The sequence below is a fragment of the Cervus elaphus genome, chromosome X, assembly GCF_910594005.1.
Source record: "Cervus elaphus chromosome X, mCerEla1.1, whole genome shotgun sequence".
Taxonomy (NCBI): domain Eukaryota; kingdom Metazoa; phylum Chordata; class Mammalia; order Artiodactyla; family Cervidae; genus Cervus; species Cervus elaphus.
Window position 1 is genome coordinate 73,900,153 of NC_057848.1, and position 15,837 is coordinate 73,915,989.

General features: G+C 54.3%; 3 protein-coding genes and 1 pseudogene across 6 annotated transcripts in view; all 4 read right to left on the minus strand.

Annotated features, from left to right (window-relative positions):
* Positions 1-15,837, minus strand: part of LOC122689843 (melanoma-associated antigen 10-like) — a 335,391-nt gene that overhangs the window by 295,225 nt on the left and 24,329 nt on the right. The window lies entirely within an intron of this gene.
* The window catches only part of LOC122689847 (melanoma-associated antigen 10-like), a 596,047-nt gene that overhangs the window by 134,043 nt on the left and 446,167 nt on the right, over positions 1-15,837 (minus strand). The window contains exons 1-2 of one of the 4 annotated variants that reach the window (XM_043896621.1): positions 13,392-13,410; positions 12,533-12,611 (exon numbers count right to left, since the gene is read on the minus strand). The gene's annotated coding sequence lies outside the window, so the exon portion shown is untranslated. The other 3 variants (XM_043896617.1, XM_043896620.1, XM_043896616.1) reach the window with 3 other exon arrangements.
* Positions 1-15,837, minus strand: part of LOC122689845 — a 587,451-nt pseudogene that overhangs the window by 72,641 nt on the left and 498,973 nt on the right.
* Positions 11,399-12,163, minus strand: LOC122689862 (melanoma-associated antigen 8-like). Its single transcript, XM_043896642.1, has one exon. The coding sequence runs from the start codon at positions 12,161-12,163 to the stop codon at positions 11,399-11,401; it is 765 nt and encodes a 254-aa protein (XP_043752577.1).

The following is a 15,837-nucleotide window of genomic DNA, read 5'->3' on the forward strand; positions in this document are numbered from 1 at the left end:
TGCAAGAAAGGAAAGTACTGTTTTGGATGGAAGACCAGCTAGGGCAGAGGCAAAGAGTGGCTCTTGCTTCTATTTCCTGGAGCAGCTTGGGTCCTGTTGGAACACTCCTTCATACCCAAATTTAACAGGTTTTCTATGGAAATGGGGCTTGCCCAGGAGCTCAAATGATGAAGATTCCGCTTACACTGTGGGAGACATGGGATTGATTCATGGGTCAGGGAGATCACCTGAAGAAGGGCATGGCAACCCACTCCAGTATTCTTGCCTGGAGAATTCCATGGACAGAGGGGATCGGAAGACTGCAGTCCATGGAGTGGCAAACAGTCCGACACGACTGAGCTACTAACATTATGGTCCACTATGGTCTAAGTAGCAAAGTTTCTTAGTTTTATTTGTGAAACATCCTATTTGGCTGATTAGGTATCCCACATCCTATTGAGGTGCACATTCTCAGACAAGCCCTGGACCACAAAGTAGCCGACCCCTTCCTACAGTGGAGAGTGGAGGACACTCTTGGGGCAACACTGTGACAGATTCCTGTCCCGACATCACAGAGGCCATGACCGCCAGGCCCTGGCAGCTGCATCCCATCCCTCAGGCGAATAGTGCAGCCCAACACGTGGGCTCCTCAAACCGGCTGGCTTCACAGGAGAAGAACTGAGGCCACGGGGCTTTTCCAAGCATCCACTGACTATCTGGCAGCTGCCATATATGTGACCAGAATCACATCTCCTGTTCCCCTTTTTCTCTGGCACTCAGCATGGATGGCTGCCCCTTTAGCCCCCTGCACCCATCCACACCCCCACTGCAGTGACCTCACCACCTCCTTAGGCCCGGAAGTCGCTCCTGCCTTTTGCTGCCAGGCACAGCCTTAACCTGGGTCTCTGCTGCCTCCACACTTCTGAACCCACCCGAACCCAGGGATGCTGGCAGATGTTGCATCTTTACTGGCTAGTACTTATTTCTCATGCTCTTCGGATCTCAGACTCTGTCCCTCTCCCCTCTGGAAACTGTTTGGTTTTCAGGACACCTCAGAGAATTGGCAGCTTAATTAGAAATGGAATAGAAAACCACTCAGAATTGCTGTTCTGTGTTTTCCTCCTGGAGAATGTATATCAATTTCAGTGTCTGTGTGTGTTTCGGGGTGGAGAGCAGTGTCTCCAGCTGGGCACAGCTCACTCAAAGATCCCAGGATTCTAGTCACACAGCAGGTCCTGTCCACTTTTGCAGCTTCTCTTCACTCATTTCATCCAAATGAATTCTAGAGCATGCGCACAAGTGAAAATCATAAAGTCCAGATGACCAAAGAAACTGTTATTTCAATGTACTTGTTAATCAGCTTCCCAAGGCAGAGACAGGAGGGCTAGTACAGGGATTACTGGGCATATATCAAAGAGCAAGATTCACATTTCTCTAGGATTCCTAGCAGATGGTGGACAGAACACACCTATTTCATCCCTGTGGTCAACAGATATGGGGCAAGAGCCTGGACCCCTTCCTGCCTGCCCTAGAAAGAGATCTCTCTGGGGTTTATCCAAGAAGCAAAAGGACACCTCACAGCAATGATGCGTTTCAGAGATTCCCCTCACCCCCAAGACAGACCTCAGGTGACTGTGGCTCCTCGACCATTGCTGTAAGTGTGGGGGTGTCCTGCTACTCCTAGTGTCCCCACTGTTAACATGGCCTTTCACGGAGCAGAGAATCTGTACACGTCTTTGGAATAACTGAGCCAATGAGCAGGGCTCTCAGATTGTCTGCTACTTTCTTTAATAACCCAGGAAAATTCAATTAACTGAGATCATTTAGTTATTGTGAATGACAGACAAGAAGGCCATAAGCATGAACTGACAATGATTACTTTTAGTATCTAACTCTTCTCCATACAATACTATTGCTACAGAAGTTCACATTTTCAAAACATTTCTAATTTCGATTCCATTGCATTCTGTTCAGGACCACAAAACAAAATGGAAGACTTTCCCATCTCTCTTACAAAAACTCTTGTTTTTGAACTGTGTAACATCAGATACACTTGGATCAATATCATTCACAAAGCTAAGATATTGAAGTTTCTTTAGCCTACTCTGAAACCAAACTTTGAAAAATTTCTAAAGAAAACAGAGATGAATCCCCTCGTCATCATAGAGAACAGGAACCAAAAGATGCTACAAACTGGTTCCCCCAACTAGCCCGGGCCCTCACAGTTTAGAAAGCTGACTACCCCCCTCTTTAACCACAGAGAGAAGGAACAACCTGGCTGCTGCTCTGTCTCAGGCCCCCTATCCCTCTTCCCTCGCATCTTATGCAGACAGGAATGGGAAGGTCCTCAAAGCCCTTTGGTTGACCCTGCGCATAAATGCCATGACTTGCCACTTGCTGGTCTCCACATAGGCCCGGGGACCCCACAGGAACTCATAGCAAACAGGGTGGCTGTCAGGCACCTGCTGGTACCGCAGGTATCCTTCCCGCACCCACACTTGGGTCAGAAGCTCCCTGAGCTCCCCAAAGACACACTGCTCACTCCCAACATACACCCCCATCCTTCTGAGTGCTCCCCAGACCGCCTCCTCAGGGGCCGGGTCTCCAAACCGCATGATCATGCTGAGGACCAGCACCAGGAAGCCGGCCTTGGGCAGGCCCACCCCATCGCTCAGCATCTCATCGCAAGTGAGGCCCAGGATGGGGACCAAGATGTAGATGTGCTCCGCTGGGTCCACCTCTTTCACGTCCACGCCAAAGACCAGCTGCAGGCACACTGAGACTTCCCTGAAGACCACCGGGAAGTGCTCCTGGTTATCCCTGAGGACCTTATTCAGCATTTCCGCCTGGGAGGTCAGCTCCTTGGCTCGATACTTGAGGAGCAGGAACTTCATCAGTTTACCTATCATCCTATCCAGAATTTCCTGGGGCAAGGCCTCCATAGGAGCAGAGGAGGATGCTGGGTAGTAGGAGGCCAAGTGGGATGCGGACTCCCCCACCTCAGCCTCCAAGAGCGGCACCTCGATAGGGCCCTGGGCCTCGCCTGGGTCCTGAAGGTCTTCCTCGGGTTTGCTGAGCTCACTCATCTCAACCACGAGCACAATGCCTGAGGTGAAACAAGACACGGAACTGAGGCAGAGGTACAGATGGGGACCAAGGGCCTCTGGGAGAGAGGAGGTGTGAGCAACCTGGGCTAAGAAATGCATCCTGGATGGTACGACACAGGCCACTTACAGCTCTCCCCTTGAGGGGTTCTCTCCGACCTCACAGGAGAGCTCCTCCTGGGAGGCCAGTCCCCTGGCTACCCGAAGGAGGAAGGAAGGTGGCTCCCCAGGGTGTGGTCAGTACAGCCTGAGATTTCCGGGTCCAAAACAGTGTGAGGAATTGGGGCCTTCTGGGCCCCCGCTATGTTCTGGGATAGGGAGCCTCTGGTTCACTTCAGGTCACCCTCTCACCTTGACTCCTGATACTGCCTGTCTGAACTCAGGACACAGGCTTCAGACCTCTGCCTTCGCCTCCCGGTTCCTGGAGCTCCTGTGAGAGATATGGAGGTGACATCTAAGGGCTATACTGTGGCACAGCCCTGGGCCTTCTGTGCTGCTAGGTGGGGACGCACACTCGGATTACACCCAGTTGTGTTGTGGGTACCTTGTAATGCTCACCTTTCCCCTGGCATGACCTGGACGGTCCCCTTTGGAGGAGTAGAAGGAAACTCAAAACAAGACACAAGCCTGAACAGAAAGCACTGAGGGGCCCCACATGCGGCCGCACCTGTCCAGGGCCTGGCGCGGGTCCTAGGCTGGGGAGATGCTCGGTCCTCAGCTCCTCCTCACGTCCTGCCTGGCCTCCAAGCACTCGCCACAGGGGCGGGGGTTTGCTCAGTCCAACCTTGGGGTTGGGGAGTCCAGCCTCTGCCAACCTGAAGCCTCCACCTCTGCCCGTAAAACCTCACCCCCCGAGTTCCCTAAGCCAGCGGTCAAGAAACTGCTCACCCTGCTCACCCCACTCTGGGCCCTCCAAGACCCTCTTGCAAGGGCCAAGATCCCTCCAGCTTGGCGTCGAACCGCCTCAATCCTTCCTCGCATGGAGCCTGGACTCCAGGCAGGACTCGCGTTTGTCGCCTCTGCCATTTTGACACCCCGCCGCTTTCCCAAGGCCTCCAGTCCCTCTGAGACCCGCATGTGAGGAAGTCAGACAGACCTACTGTGCTCTTCTCACCCCAAGGGCTCCCAGGGACGACTACAGGGATGGGGATCTGTGGGGTTCCATCAGTCCTCACTCAGGGTGCCCGCAGTCCTCCTTCAGGAACCTCACCTTGCCTCCGCGCACGACCTGGATTCTCGCCTCTCCGCAACTGAAGCCCCGCCCCTTATAGCAGGACCCCAGTCTCTTGAAGACCCGGATGTCAGGAAGACAGCTCATGCCTGTGGCACTCATCCTGCCCCCACGGTTGCCTTGGACTGCCAACAGAGATTCGCTTCTCTGAGGTCCCCTCTGATTACGGGTTCAGGGTCCTCTAGTCCCTCTTCAGGGTCCTCAAGGTCTTCAACCCTGCAGGACCTGGGAATCGGGCCCCCGAGGCCCCGCCCCATATGTGACGTCCCCACTCAGAGACCCGGATGTCATGAAGTGAGACCATGCACTTCGGGCTCATCGTATCCCAGTTCGGCCAAGGACCAACAGCAGCTCCAGGCTTTTCTGAGGTCTCCTCTGATTTGGGTCCAAGGTCCACTCAATCGTCCGTCAGTGTCCTCAAATTGAAACCCTGGAGGAGCTGGGGATCTTCCCTCTGCTCACCTGAGGCTACACCCCCTTTCCCAGGTCCCCAGTTTCTCTGAGACCCAGATGTCAGGAAATGCAGCATGTGCTCATCCACCCTCTGTGAGCCCTGAGACTTGATGTGAGGGTCCCGCCTCTGGTCAACACAAGGGGCATCCCCAGAATGCCAGGGCTCTAGATGAGATTCCTTAGGAAGGATTAAGGAACCCCACAGATTCCTGACCCTACTGTCAGCCCTGGGCCACCCTGGTGGTGGGATGAGCGCTTGGCAGCCTCTTCTGACTTCCGCATCTGTATCTCAGAAACATTAGGCAATTGTTAGAAGCGTCAGGGCGTCAGATGGGCAGTGAGAAAGATCTTCTTTCTTTTGAGAGTCAAGGTGAGGACACTGAGGAAGGACAGAGGGGACCCTGGACCCCAGAGCAGAGTGGGCTCTGGGAGGACATTGGGTGGATGAACGTATGCTGGATTTCCTGACTGGGTCTCAGAGAGACTGGGGACCTGGGATAGGGGGCTGACTTCCTAATATCCAGATTTCAGCCTGGTGTCCTAGTATAGAGAGATGACTTAGTGACATCCGCATATCAGAAAGACTGGTCTCCTGGTATGAGGTTTGGGGCGTTAGTAGGGGAAAGGAGAGAATCTGAAGTCGTACCTGGAGATAAGTTGAGGTCTCTGAGGGAAGGCTGAAGGGACCCCAAGTGAAAACTCTAGGGATCCCAAGATAAGAGGGATGGAACCCCACAGATCCCTGCCCCTGCCATCAGCCCTGGGAGCCCTCGGGGTGAGAAGAACACACTAGGTCTGTCCTGAGTTCCTGACATCCAGCTCTGTGAGGCTGGGGACTTGGTGTGAGGAGCAGGGACTATGGTGGGGAGAGGACAGAGACTAGGTCCTCCTGGAAATCAAGGTGAGGACCCTGAGGGAGGACTAAGAATAGCCAGATCTCAGAACAGAGGGAACCCTGGTAGTCCCTGGGCAGGGTAACCTCGTGCCGCATTGCCTGATAACCCTGGCAGAGAGACTGGGGACCTCTTGAAAGCAGGGGAAACTCCAAATGGCGGATGGGACACTTGCAGGTCTTGTGTGGAGTCTAGACCCCATGCAAGGCAGGACTAAGGCAGTTAGACCCCAACAGGGAGGGATCTTGGCCCTTGCAAGGGGGTCTTGGAGGGTGCAGAGTGGGGTGAGCAGTTTCTTGAACTCTGGCTTAGGGACCTCGCGAGGTGAGGTATTTCAGGAACAGCCGAAGGCTTCCGGTTGGCAGAGGCTGGACTCCTCAACCGCAATGGAGGACTGAGCAGACCCGCGCCCCTGTGGTCAGGGCTGGGAGGGAAGGCAGGACATGAGGAGGAGCTGAGGACCGAACACCTCCCTGGCCTAGGCCCCACAGGAGACCTTGGGCAGGTGCGGCCGCATGTGGGGCCCCTCAGCGCTTTCTTTCCAGTCTCGGGTCTTGTTCTGCGTTTCCCTCCAGGCCCCCAGAGGGGAGGGACCAGGTTGTGCCAGGGGAAATGTAAGCACTAAAGGGGAGCTCTGAAGGGACCTCTCACCACACAACTGAGGGACCCTCACAGTGTGCACCCCTTGTACTGTCAGAGAATGCTAAGGGCTGTGCCACGGGATACCACTGAGGTGCCCCTCCATTTCTCTCAAGAGCTGTAGGAAGCAGTAGGCGAAGGCAGACATCTGAGGCCCGTGTCCTGAGGTCAGTGAACAGAGGAGGTCCAGGCAATGCCAGGAGTCAAGGTGATGAGGGTGCCCTGAGTGGACACCAAGTGCTGCCCATCCCAGAACAGAGGGGACCCCACAAGGGCCTAATCCCCTTACCTTGTCAGTCCCAGAAATCTCGGGCTGTGCTGACCACACCCTGGGGAGCCACCTCACTTCCTTCTTCAGGTAGCCAGGGGACTGGCCACTCCAGAGGCATGTCCCTGTGTGGTCTGAGAGCACTTTTCAAGAGGAGAGCTGCAAGTGGCCTGTGGCCAACCAGGGTGCGGTTCTCAGGTGAGGCCATTCACAGCCCGTCTATCCACCATCCAGGCCCATGGTCCTCATCTGTCCCATTTGCACCCATGCCTCACTCCTGCCTCACTCTGTAGTTTGATCCCAGGCATCACGCTCATGGTCAAGATGACTGAGCTGAGCAAGCTCGAGGAAGACCTTCAGGACCCAGGTGAGGCCAGGGTCCTGTGGAAGTGCAGCTCTCTGGGGCTGAGCGGGGGAGGCTGTATCACCCTCAGCCTCCTCCCCCACAGTCTCCTGCTCCACCCTTGTGGAGGCCTTGCCCCATGAAGCTCTGAATGAGATAGTGGCTAACTTGATGAAGTTCTTGCTCCTGTAGTATCTGGCCAAACATCTGACATCCCAGGCGGAAATGCTGAAGAAGGTCCTCAGGAATAACCAGGAGCATGTCCTAGTGGTCTTCAGTCAAGCTGCAGAGTGCCTACAGGTTGTCGTTGGCCTGGAGGTAAAGCAGTTGGACCCCAGGGAGCACATCTACATCATGGTCCCTACCCTGGGCCTCACCTGCAATGTGATGCTGAGCAGTGGGCAGACCCTGCCCAAGGCTGGCATCCTGGTGCTGCTCCTCAACCTGATCATGCAGAGTGAAGACCTGACCCCTGAGGAAGCAGTCTTGGGAGTACTCAGCAGGACAGGGGTGTGTGTTGGGAGTGAGCCCTGTCTCTTTGGGGAGCTCAGGGAGCTGCTGACCCAAGTGTGGGTGCGGGAGGGATACCTGGAATATCAGCAGGTGCCTGACAGCCACCCTGCTCGCTATGAGTTCCTGTGGGGCGCCCTGGCCTATGTGGAGACCAGCAAGTGGCAAGTCACGGTGTCTGTGCTCAGGGTCTAACAGAGGGCTTTGAGGGCCTCCCCACTCCTGTCTGCAGAGGCTGCGAGGGAGGAGGAATAGGGGGCCTGAGCCAGAGCAGCAGCCAGGGTAATCCTTCCCTCTGTGATTGAAGAGGGAGTAGTCACCTTCTCAGAAGTGAGGGCCCGGGCCAGTTGGGGGAACCAGTGCACAGCATCTGTGGGCTCCTGTTCTCTACAATGACATGGAGATTCATCTGTTTTCCTTAGAAAATCTTCAAGCTTTGATTGTTTTTGCAAAAGGCTAAATAAAGTTCAGTGTCTTAGCTTGGAGAATGAGGTTGATCAATATGTGTTTGTGCTTACACCGTTCAAGAACAAGAGTTTTGCTGTTTTGTGAGAGATTGGAAACTCTTCCATTTTGTTTTGTGACCCTGAATGGGACACAGTGGAAATGGAATTAGATCCGTTTCGGAAATGTGAGCTTGTGGTGGAGTGGTGGAGTCGCTCAGTCCTGTCCGACTCTTCGCGACCCCATGGACTGTGGCCAACAAGGCTCCTCAGTCCATGGGATTTTCCAGGCAAGAGTACTTGGGTGGGCTGTCATTTCTTTCTCCAGGGGATCATCATGACCCAGGGATGGAACACGGGTCTCCCAATGTAGACAGACACTTTACCGTCTGAGCCACCAGGGAAGCACTAATATTGATGCGGCAAGAATTATGTGATAAAAGTAATTGCAATGAATTCATCCATCTGTCCTTCTTGTGTGTCATTCTCAAAAACTAAATTATCTTTATTTGGGTTTGTCTGGGTTATTTAAGGAAGCAGCTGGCAATAAATCTGAGGCCCCTGTTCACTAGCTCATATATTCTGAAGACCTTTACAGAGTATCTTCTCCAGGAAAGGTGGTGTTAGGAGTGGGGACACTAGGAGAAGCAGGACACCCCCGCACCTAGAGCAAAGTTCTAGGAGCCGCAGTCACACAAGGAAGGTGGAGAGACCTCCCCTAGTCGCACTGAACAAGGCAACATGAGGTAGGGCGGTGGAGCTCCAGGAGGAGCACTCGAGTTTCAGTGCCTGAGCCAAGGTGGTTTGGGGCTTTAGGACCCTGGGTTCCTTCTGTGGGAGGTGGTCGAGGTGAGGCAGGCTGGTAGCAGCCCTCAGACTTGCAGACAGTGTTTCTTCGGGGAGATGGCAAATTCTGAAATGGATCATGGCTGTAAGGTGGCCTTTTGCATCTCGGACAAAGCCCAGACAGATCTCTTTCTGGGGCAGGAAGGAAGGGGTCCTGACTCTTGTCGCATTGCTGTTGATCACAGGGGCAAAGGAGGTGTTTTCTACCCCACATCTGCTAGGAATCCTGCAGAACTTTGGTCGCACTCCCTTGAAGTGGTGCCCAAGAAATGCATGGAACTACCCTTTCTTTCCTGGTCCCGGAGATCCAGAACCCACGGTCTTAAATAGCTTTCAATTATCTTGATTGTAATTGGCCATTGTAATCAAGGACTTGACCTTAGTTGGGGCTGCAAGAAAGGAAAGTACTGTTTTGGATGGAAGACCAGCTAGGGCAGAGGCAAAGAGTGGCTCTTGCTTCTATTTCCTGGAGCAGCTTGGGTCCTGTTGGAACACTCCTTCATACCCAAATTTAACAGGTTTTCTATGGAAATGGGGCTTGCCCAGGAGCTCAAATGATGAAGATTCCGCTTACACTGTGGGAGACATGGGATCGATTCATGGGTCAGGGAGATCACCTGAAGAAGGGCATGGCAACCCACTCCAGTATTCTTGCCTGGAGAATTCCATGGACAGAGGGGATCGGAAGACTGCAGTCCATGGAGTGGCAAACAGTCCGACACGACTGAGCTACTAACATTATGGTCCACTATGGTCTAAGTAGCAAAGTTTCTTAGTTTTATTTGTGAAACATCCTATTTGGCTGATTAGGTATCCCACATCCTATTGAGGTGCACATTCTCAGACAAGCCCTGGACCACAAAGTAGCCGACCCCTTCCTACAGTGGAGAGTGGAGGACACTCTTGGGGCAACACTGTGACAGATTCCTGTCCCGACATCACAGAGGCCATGACCGCCAGGCCCTGGCAGCTGCATCCCATCCCTCAGGCGAATAGTGCAGCCCAACACGTGGGCTCCTCAAACCGGCTGGCTTCACAGGAGAAGAACTGAGGCCACGGGGCTTTTCCAAGCATCCACTGACTATCTGGCAGCTGCCATATATGTGACCAGAATCACATCACCTGTTCCCCTTTTTCTCTGGCACTCAGCATGGATAGCTGCCCCTTTAGCCCCCTGCACCCATCCACACCCCCACTGCAGTGACCTCACCACCTCCTTAGGCCCGGAAGTCGCTCCTGCCTTTTGCTGCCAGGCACAGCCTTAACCTGGGTCTCTGCTGCCTCCACACTTCTGAACCCACCCGAACCCAGGGATGCTTGCAGATGTTGCATCTTTACTGCCTAGTACTTGTTTCTCATGCTCTTCGGATCTCAGACTCTGTCCCTCTCCCCTCTGGAAACTGTTTGGTTTTCAGGACACCTCAGAGAATTGGCAGCTTAATTAGAAATGGAATAGAAAACCACTCAGAATTGCTGTTCTGTGTTTTCCTCCTGGAGAATGTATATCAATTTCAGTGTCTGTGTGTGTTTCGGGGTGGAGAGCAGTGTCTCCAGCTGGGCACAGCTCACTCAAAGATCCCAGGATTCTAGTCACACAGCAGGTCCTGTCCACTTTTGCAGCTTCTCTTCACTCATTTCATCCAAATGAAATCTAGAGCATGCGCACAAGTGAAAATCATAAAGTCCAGATGACCAAAGAAACTGTTATTTCAATGTACTTGTTAATCAGCTTCCCAAGGCAGAGACAGGAGGGCTAGTACAGGGATTACTGGGCATATATCAAAGAGCAAGATTCACATTTCTCTAGGATTCCTAGCAGATGGTGGACAGAACACACCTATTTCATCCCTGTGGTCAACAGCTATGGGGCAAGAGCCTGGACCCCTTCCTGCCTGCCCTAGAAAGAGATCTCTCTGGGGTTTATCCAAGAAGCAAAAGGACACCTCACAGCAATGATGCGTTTCAGAGATTCCCCTCACCCCCAAGACAGACCTCAGGTGACTGTGGCTCCTCGACCATTGCTGTAAGTGTGGGGGTGTCCTGCTACTCCTAGTGTCCCCACTGTTAACATGGCCTTTCACGGAGCAGAGAATCTGTACACGTCTTTGGAATAACTGAGCCAATGAGCAGGGCTCTCAGATTGTCTGCTACTTTCTTTAATAACCCAGGAAAATTCAATTAACTGAGATCATTTAGTTATTGTGAATGACAGACAAGAAGGCCATAAGCATGAACTGACAATGATTACTTTTAGTATCTAACTCTTCTCCATACAATACTATTGCTACAGAAGTTCACATTTTCAAAACATTTCTAATTTCGATTCCATTGCATTCTGTTCAGGACCACAAAACAAAATGGAAGACTTTCCCATCTCTCTTACAAAAACTCTTGTTTTTGAACTGTGTAACATCAGATACACTCGGATCAATATCATTCACAAAGCTAAGATATTGAAGTTTCTTTAGCCTATTCTGAAACCAAACTTTGAAAAGTTTCTAAAGAAAACAGAGATGAATCTCCTTGTCATCATAGAGAACAGGAACCAAAAGATGCTACAAACTGGTTCCCCCAACTAGCCCGGGCCCTCACAGTTTAGAAAGCTGACTACCCCCTCTTTAACCACAGAGAGAAGGAACAACCTGGCTGCTGCTCTGTCTCAGGCCCCCTATTCCTCCTCCCTCGCATCTTATGCAGACAGGAATGGGAAGGTCCTCAAAGCCCTTTGGTTGACCCTGCGCATAAATGCCATGACTTGCCACTTGCTGGTCTCCACATAGGCCCGGGGACCCCACAGGAACTCATAGCAAACAGGGTGGCTGTCAGGCACCTGCTGGTACCGCAGGTATCCTTCCCGCACCCACACTTGGGTCAGAAGCTCCCTGAGCTCCCCAAAGACACACTGCTCACTCCCAACATACACCCCCATCCTTCTGAGTGCTCCCCAGACCGCCTCCTCAGGGGCCGGGTCTCCAAACCGCATGATCATGCTGAGGACCAGCACCAGGAAGCCGGCCTTGGGCAGGCCCACCCCATCGCTCAGCATCTCATCGCAAGTGAGGCCCAGGATGGGGACCAAGATGTAGATGTGCTCCGCTGGGTCCACCTCTTTCACGTCCACGCCAAAGACCAGCTGCAGGCACACTGAGACTTCCCTGAAGACCACCGGGAAGTGCTCCTGGTTATCCCTGAGGACCTTATTCAGCATTTCCGCCTGGGAGGTCAGCTCCTTGGCTCGATACTTGAGGAGCAGGAACTTCATCAGTTTACCTATCATCCTATCCAGAATTTCCTGGGGCAAGGCCTCCATAGGAGCAGAGGAGGATGCTGGGTAGTAGGAGGCCAAGTGGGATGCGGACTCCCCCACCTCAGCCTCCAAGAGCGGCACCTCGATAGGGCCCTGGGCCTCGCCTGGGTCCTGAAGGTCTTCCTCGGGTTTGCTGAGCTCACTCATCTCAACCACGAGCACAATGCCTGAGGTGAAACAAGACACGGAACTGAGGCAGAGGTACAGATGGGGACCAAGGGCCTCTGGGAGAGAGGAGGTGTGAGCAACCTGGGCTAAGAAATGCATCCTGGATGGTACGACACAGGCCACTTACAGCTCTCCCCTTGAGGGGTTCTCTCCGACCTCACAGGAGAGCTCCTCCTGGGAGGCCAGTCCCCTGGCTACCCGAAGGAGGAAGGAAGGTGGTTCCCCAGGGTGTGGTCAGTACAGCCTGAGATTTCTGGGTCCAAAACAGTGTGAGGAATTGGGGCCTTCTGGGCCCCCGCTATGTTCTGGGATAGGGAGCCTCTGGTTCACTTCAGGTCACCCTCTCACCTTGACTCCTGATACTGCCTGTCTGAACTCAGGACACAGGCTTCAGACCTCTGCCTTCGCCTCCCGGTTCCTGGTGCTCCTGTGAGAGACATGGAGGTGACATCTAAGGGCTATACTGTGGCACAGCCCTGGGCCTTCTGTGCTGCTAGGTGGGGACGCACACTCGGATTACACCCAGGTGTGTTGTGGGTACCTTGTAATGCTCACCTTTCCCCTGGCATGACCTGGACGGTCCCCTTTGGAGGAGTAGAAGGAAACTCAAAACAAGACACAAGCCTGAACAGAAAGCACTGAGGGGCCCCACATGCGGCCGCACCTGTCCAGGGCCTGGCGCGGGTCCTAGGCTGGGGAGATGCTCGGTCCTCAGCTCCTCCTCACGTCCTGCCTGGCCTCCAAGCACTCGCCACAGGGGCGGGGGTTTGCTCAGTCCAACCTTGGGGTTGGGGAGTCCAGCCTCTGCCAACCTGAAGCCTCCACCTCTGCCCGTAAAACCTCACCTCCCGAGTTCCCTAAGCCAGCGGTCAAGAAACTGCTCACCCTGCTCACCCCACTCTGGGCCCTCCAAGACCCTCTTGCAAGGGCCAAGATCCCTCCAGCTTGGCGTCGAACCGCCTCAATCCTTCCTCGCATGGAGCCTGGACTCCAGGCAGGACTCGCGTTTGTCGCCTCTGCCATTTTGACACCCCGCCGCTTTCCCAAGGCCTCCAGTCCCTCTGAGACCCGCATGTGAGGAAGTCAGACAGACCTACTGTGCTCTTCTCACCCCAAGGGCTCCCAGGGACGACTACAGGGATGGGGATCTGTGGGGTTCCATCAGTCCTCACTCAGGGTGCCCGCAGTCCTCCTTCAGGAACCTCACCTTGCCTCCGCGCACGACCTGGATTCTCGCCTCTCCGCAACTGAAGCCCCGCCCCTTATAGCAGGACCCCAGTCTCTTGAAGACCCGGATGTCAGGAAGACAGCTCATGCCTGTGGCACTCATCCTGCCCCCACGGTTGCCCTGGACTGCCAACAGAGATTCGCTTCTCTGAGGTCCCCTCTGATTACGGGTTCAGGGTCCTCTAGTCCCTCTTCAGGGTCCTCAAGGTCTTCAACCCTGCAGGACCTGGGAATCGGGCCCCCGAGGCCCCGCCCCATATGTGACGTCCCCACTCAGAGACCCGGATGTCAGGAAGTGAGACCATGCACTTCGGGCTCATCGTATCCCAGTTCGGCCAAGGACCAACAGCAGCTCCAGGCTTTTCTGAGGTCTCCTCTGATTTGGGTCCAGGGTCCACTCAATCGTCCGTCAGTGTCCTCAAATTGAAACCCTCGAGGAGCTGGGGATCTTCCCTCTGCTCACCTGAGGCTACACCCCCTTTCCCAGGTCCCCAGTTTCTCTGAGACCCAGATGTCAGGAAATGCAGCATGTGCTCATCCACCCTCTGTGAGCCCTGAGACTTGATGTGAGGGTCCCGCCTCTGGTCAACACAAGGGGCATCCCCAGAATGCCAGGGCTCTAGATGAGATTCCTTAGGAAGGATTAAGGAACCCCACAGATTCCTGACCCTACTGTCAGCCCTGGGCCACCCTGGTGGTGGGATGAGCGCTTGGCAGCCTCTTCTGACTTCCGCATCTGTATCTCAGAAACATTAGGCAATTGTTAGAAGCGTCAGGGCGTCAGATGGGCAGTGAGAAAGATCTTCTTTCTTTTGAGAGTCAAGGTGAGGACACTGAGGAAGGACAGAGGGGACCCTGGACCCCAGAGCAGAGTGGGCTCTGGGAGGACATTGGGTGGATGAACGTATGCTGGATTTCCTGACTGGGTCTCAGAGAGACTGGGGACCTGGGATAGGGGGCTGACTTCCTAATATCCAGATTTCAGCCTGGTGTCCTAGAATAGAGAGATGACTTACTGACATCCGCATATCAGAAAGACTGGGCTCCTGGTATGAGGTTTGGGGCGTTAGTAGGGGAGAGGAGAGAATCTGAAGTCGTACCTGGAGATAAGTTGAGGTCTCTGAGGGAAGGCTGAAGGGACCCCAAGTGAAAACTCTAGGGATCCCAAGATAAGAGGGATGGAACCCCACAGATCCCTGCCCCTGCCATCGGCCCTGTGAGCCCTCGGGGTGAGAAGAGCACACTAGGTCTGTCCTGAGTTCCTGACATCCAGCTCTGTGAGGCTGGGGACTTGGTGTGAGGAGCAGGGACTATGGTGGGGAGAGGACAGAGACTAGGTCCTCCTGGAAATCAAGGTGAGGACCCTGAGGGAGGACTGAGGGTAGCCAGATCTCAGAACAGAGGGAACCCTGGTAGTCCCTGGGCAGGGTAACCTCGTGCCGCATTGCCTGATAACCCTGGCAGAGAGACTGGGGACCTCTTGAAAGCAGGGGAAACTCCAAATGGCGGATGGGACACTTGCAGGTCTTGTGTGGAGTCTAGACCCCATGCAAGGCAGGACTAAGGCAGTTAGACCCCAACAGGGAGGGATCTTGGCCCTTGCAAGGGGGTCTTGGAGGGTGCAGAGTGGGGTGAGCAGTTTCTTGAACTCTGGCTTAGGGACCTCGCGAGGTGAGGTATTTCAGGAACAGCCGAAGGCTTCCGGTTGGCAGAGGCTGGACTCCTCAACCGCAATGGAGGACTGAGCAGACCCCCGCCCCTGTGGTCAGTGCTGGGAGGGAAGGCAGGACATGAGGAGGAGCTGAGGACCGAACACCTCCCTGGCCTAGGCCCCACAGGAGATCTTGGGCAGGTGCAGCCGCATGTGGGGTCCCTCAGCGCTTTCTTTCCAGTCTCGGGTCTTGTTCTGTGTTTCCCTCCAGGCCCCCAGAGGGGAGGGACCAGGTTGTGCCAGGGTGTGTAAGCACTAAAGGGGAGCTCTGAAGGGACCTCTAACCACATAACTGAGGGACCCTCACAGTGTGCACCCTTTTTTACTGTCAGAGAATGCTAAGGGCTGTGCCACGGGATACCACTGAGGTGCCCCTCCATTTCTCACAGGAGCTGTAGGAAGCAGTAGGCGAAGGCAGACATCTGAGGCCCGTGTCCTGAGGTCAGTGAACAGAGGAGGTCCAGGCAATGCCAGGAGTCAAGGTGATGAGGGTGCCCTGAGTGGACACCAAGTGCTGCCCATCCCAGAACAGAGGGGACCCCACAAGGGCCTAATCCCCTTACCTTGTCAGTCCCAGAAATCTCGGGCTGTGCTGACCACACCCTGGGGAGCCACCTCACTTCCTTCTTCAGGTAGCCAGGGGACTGGCCACTCCAGAGGCATGTCCCTGTGTGGTCTGAGAGCACTTTTCAAGAGGAGACCTGCAAGTGGCCTG

What these genes read in the sequence shown, in the direction of transcription:
- LOC122689862 (XM_043896642.1), bottom strand. Translation starts at nt 12,163, where the DNA reads ATGAGTGAGCTCAGCAAACCCGAGGAAGACCTTCAGGACCCAGGCGAG.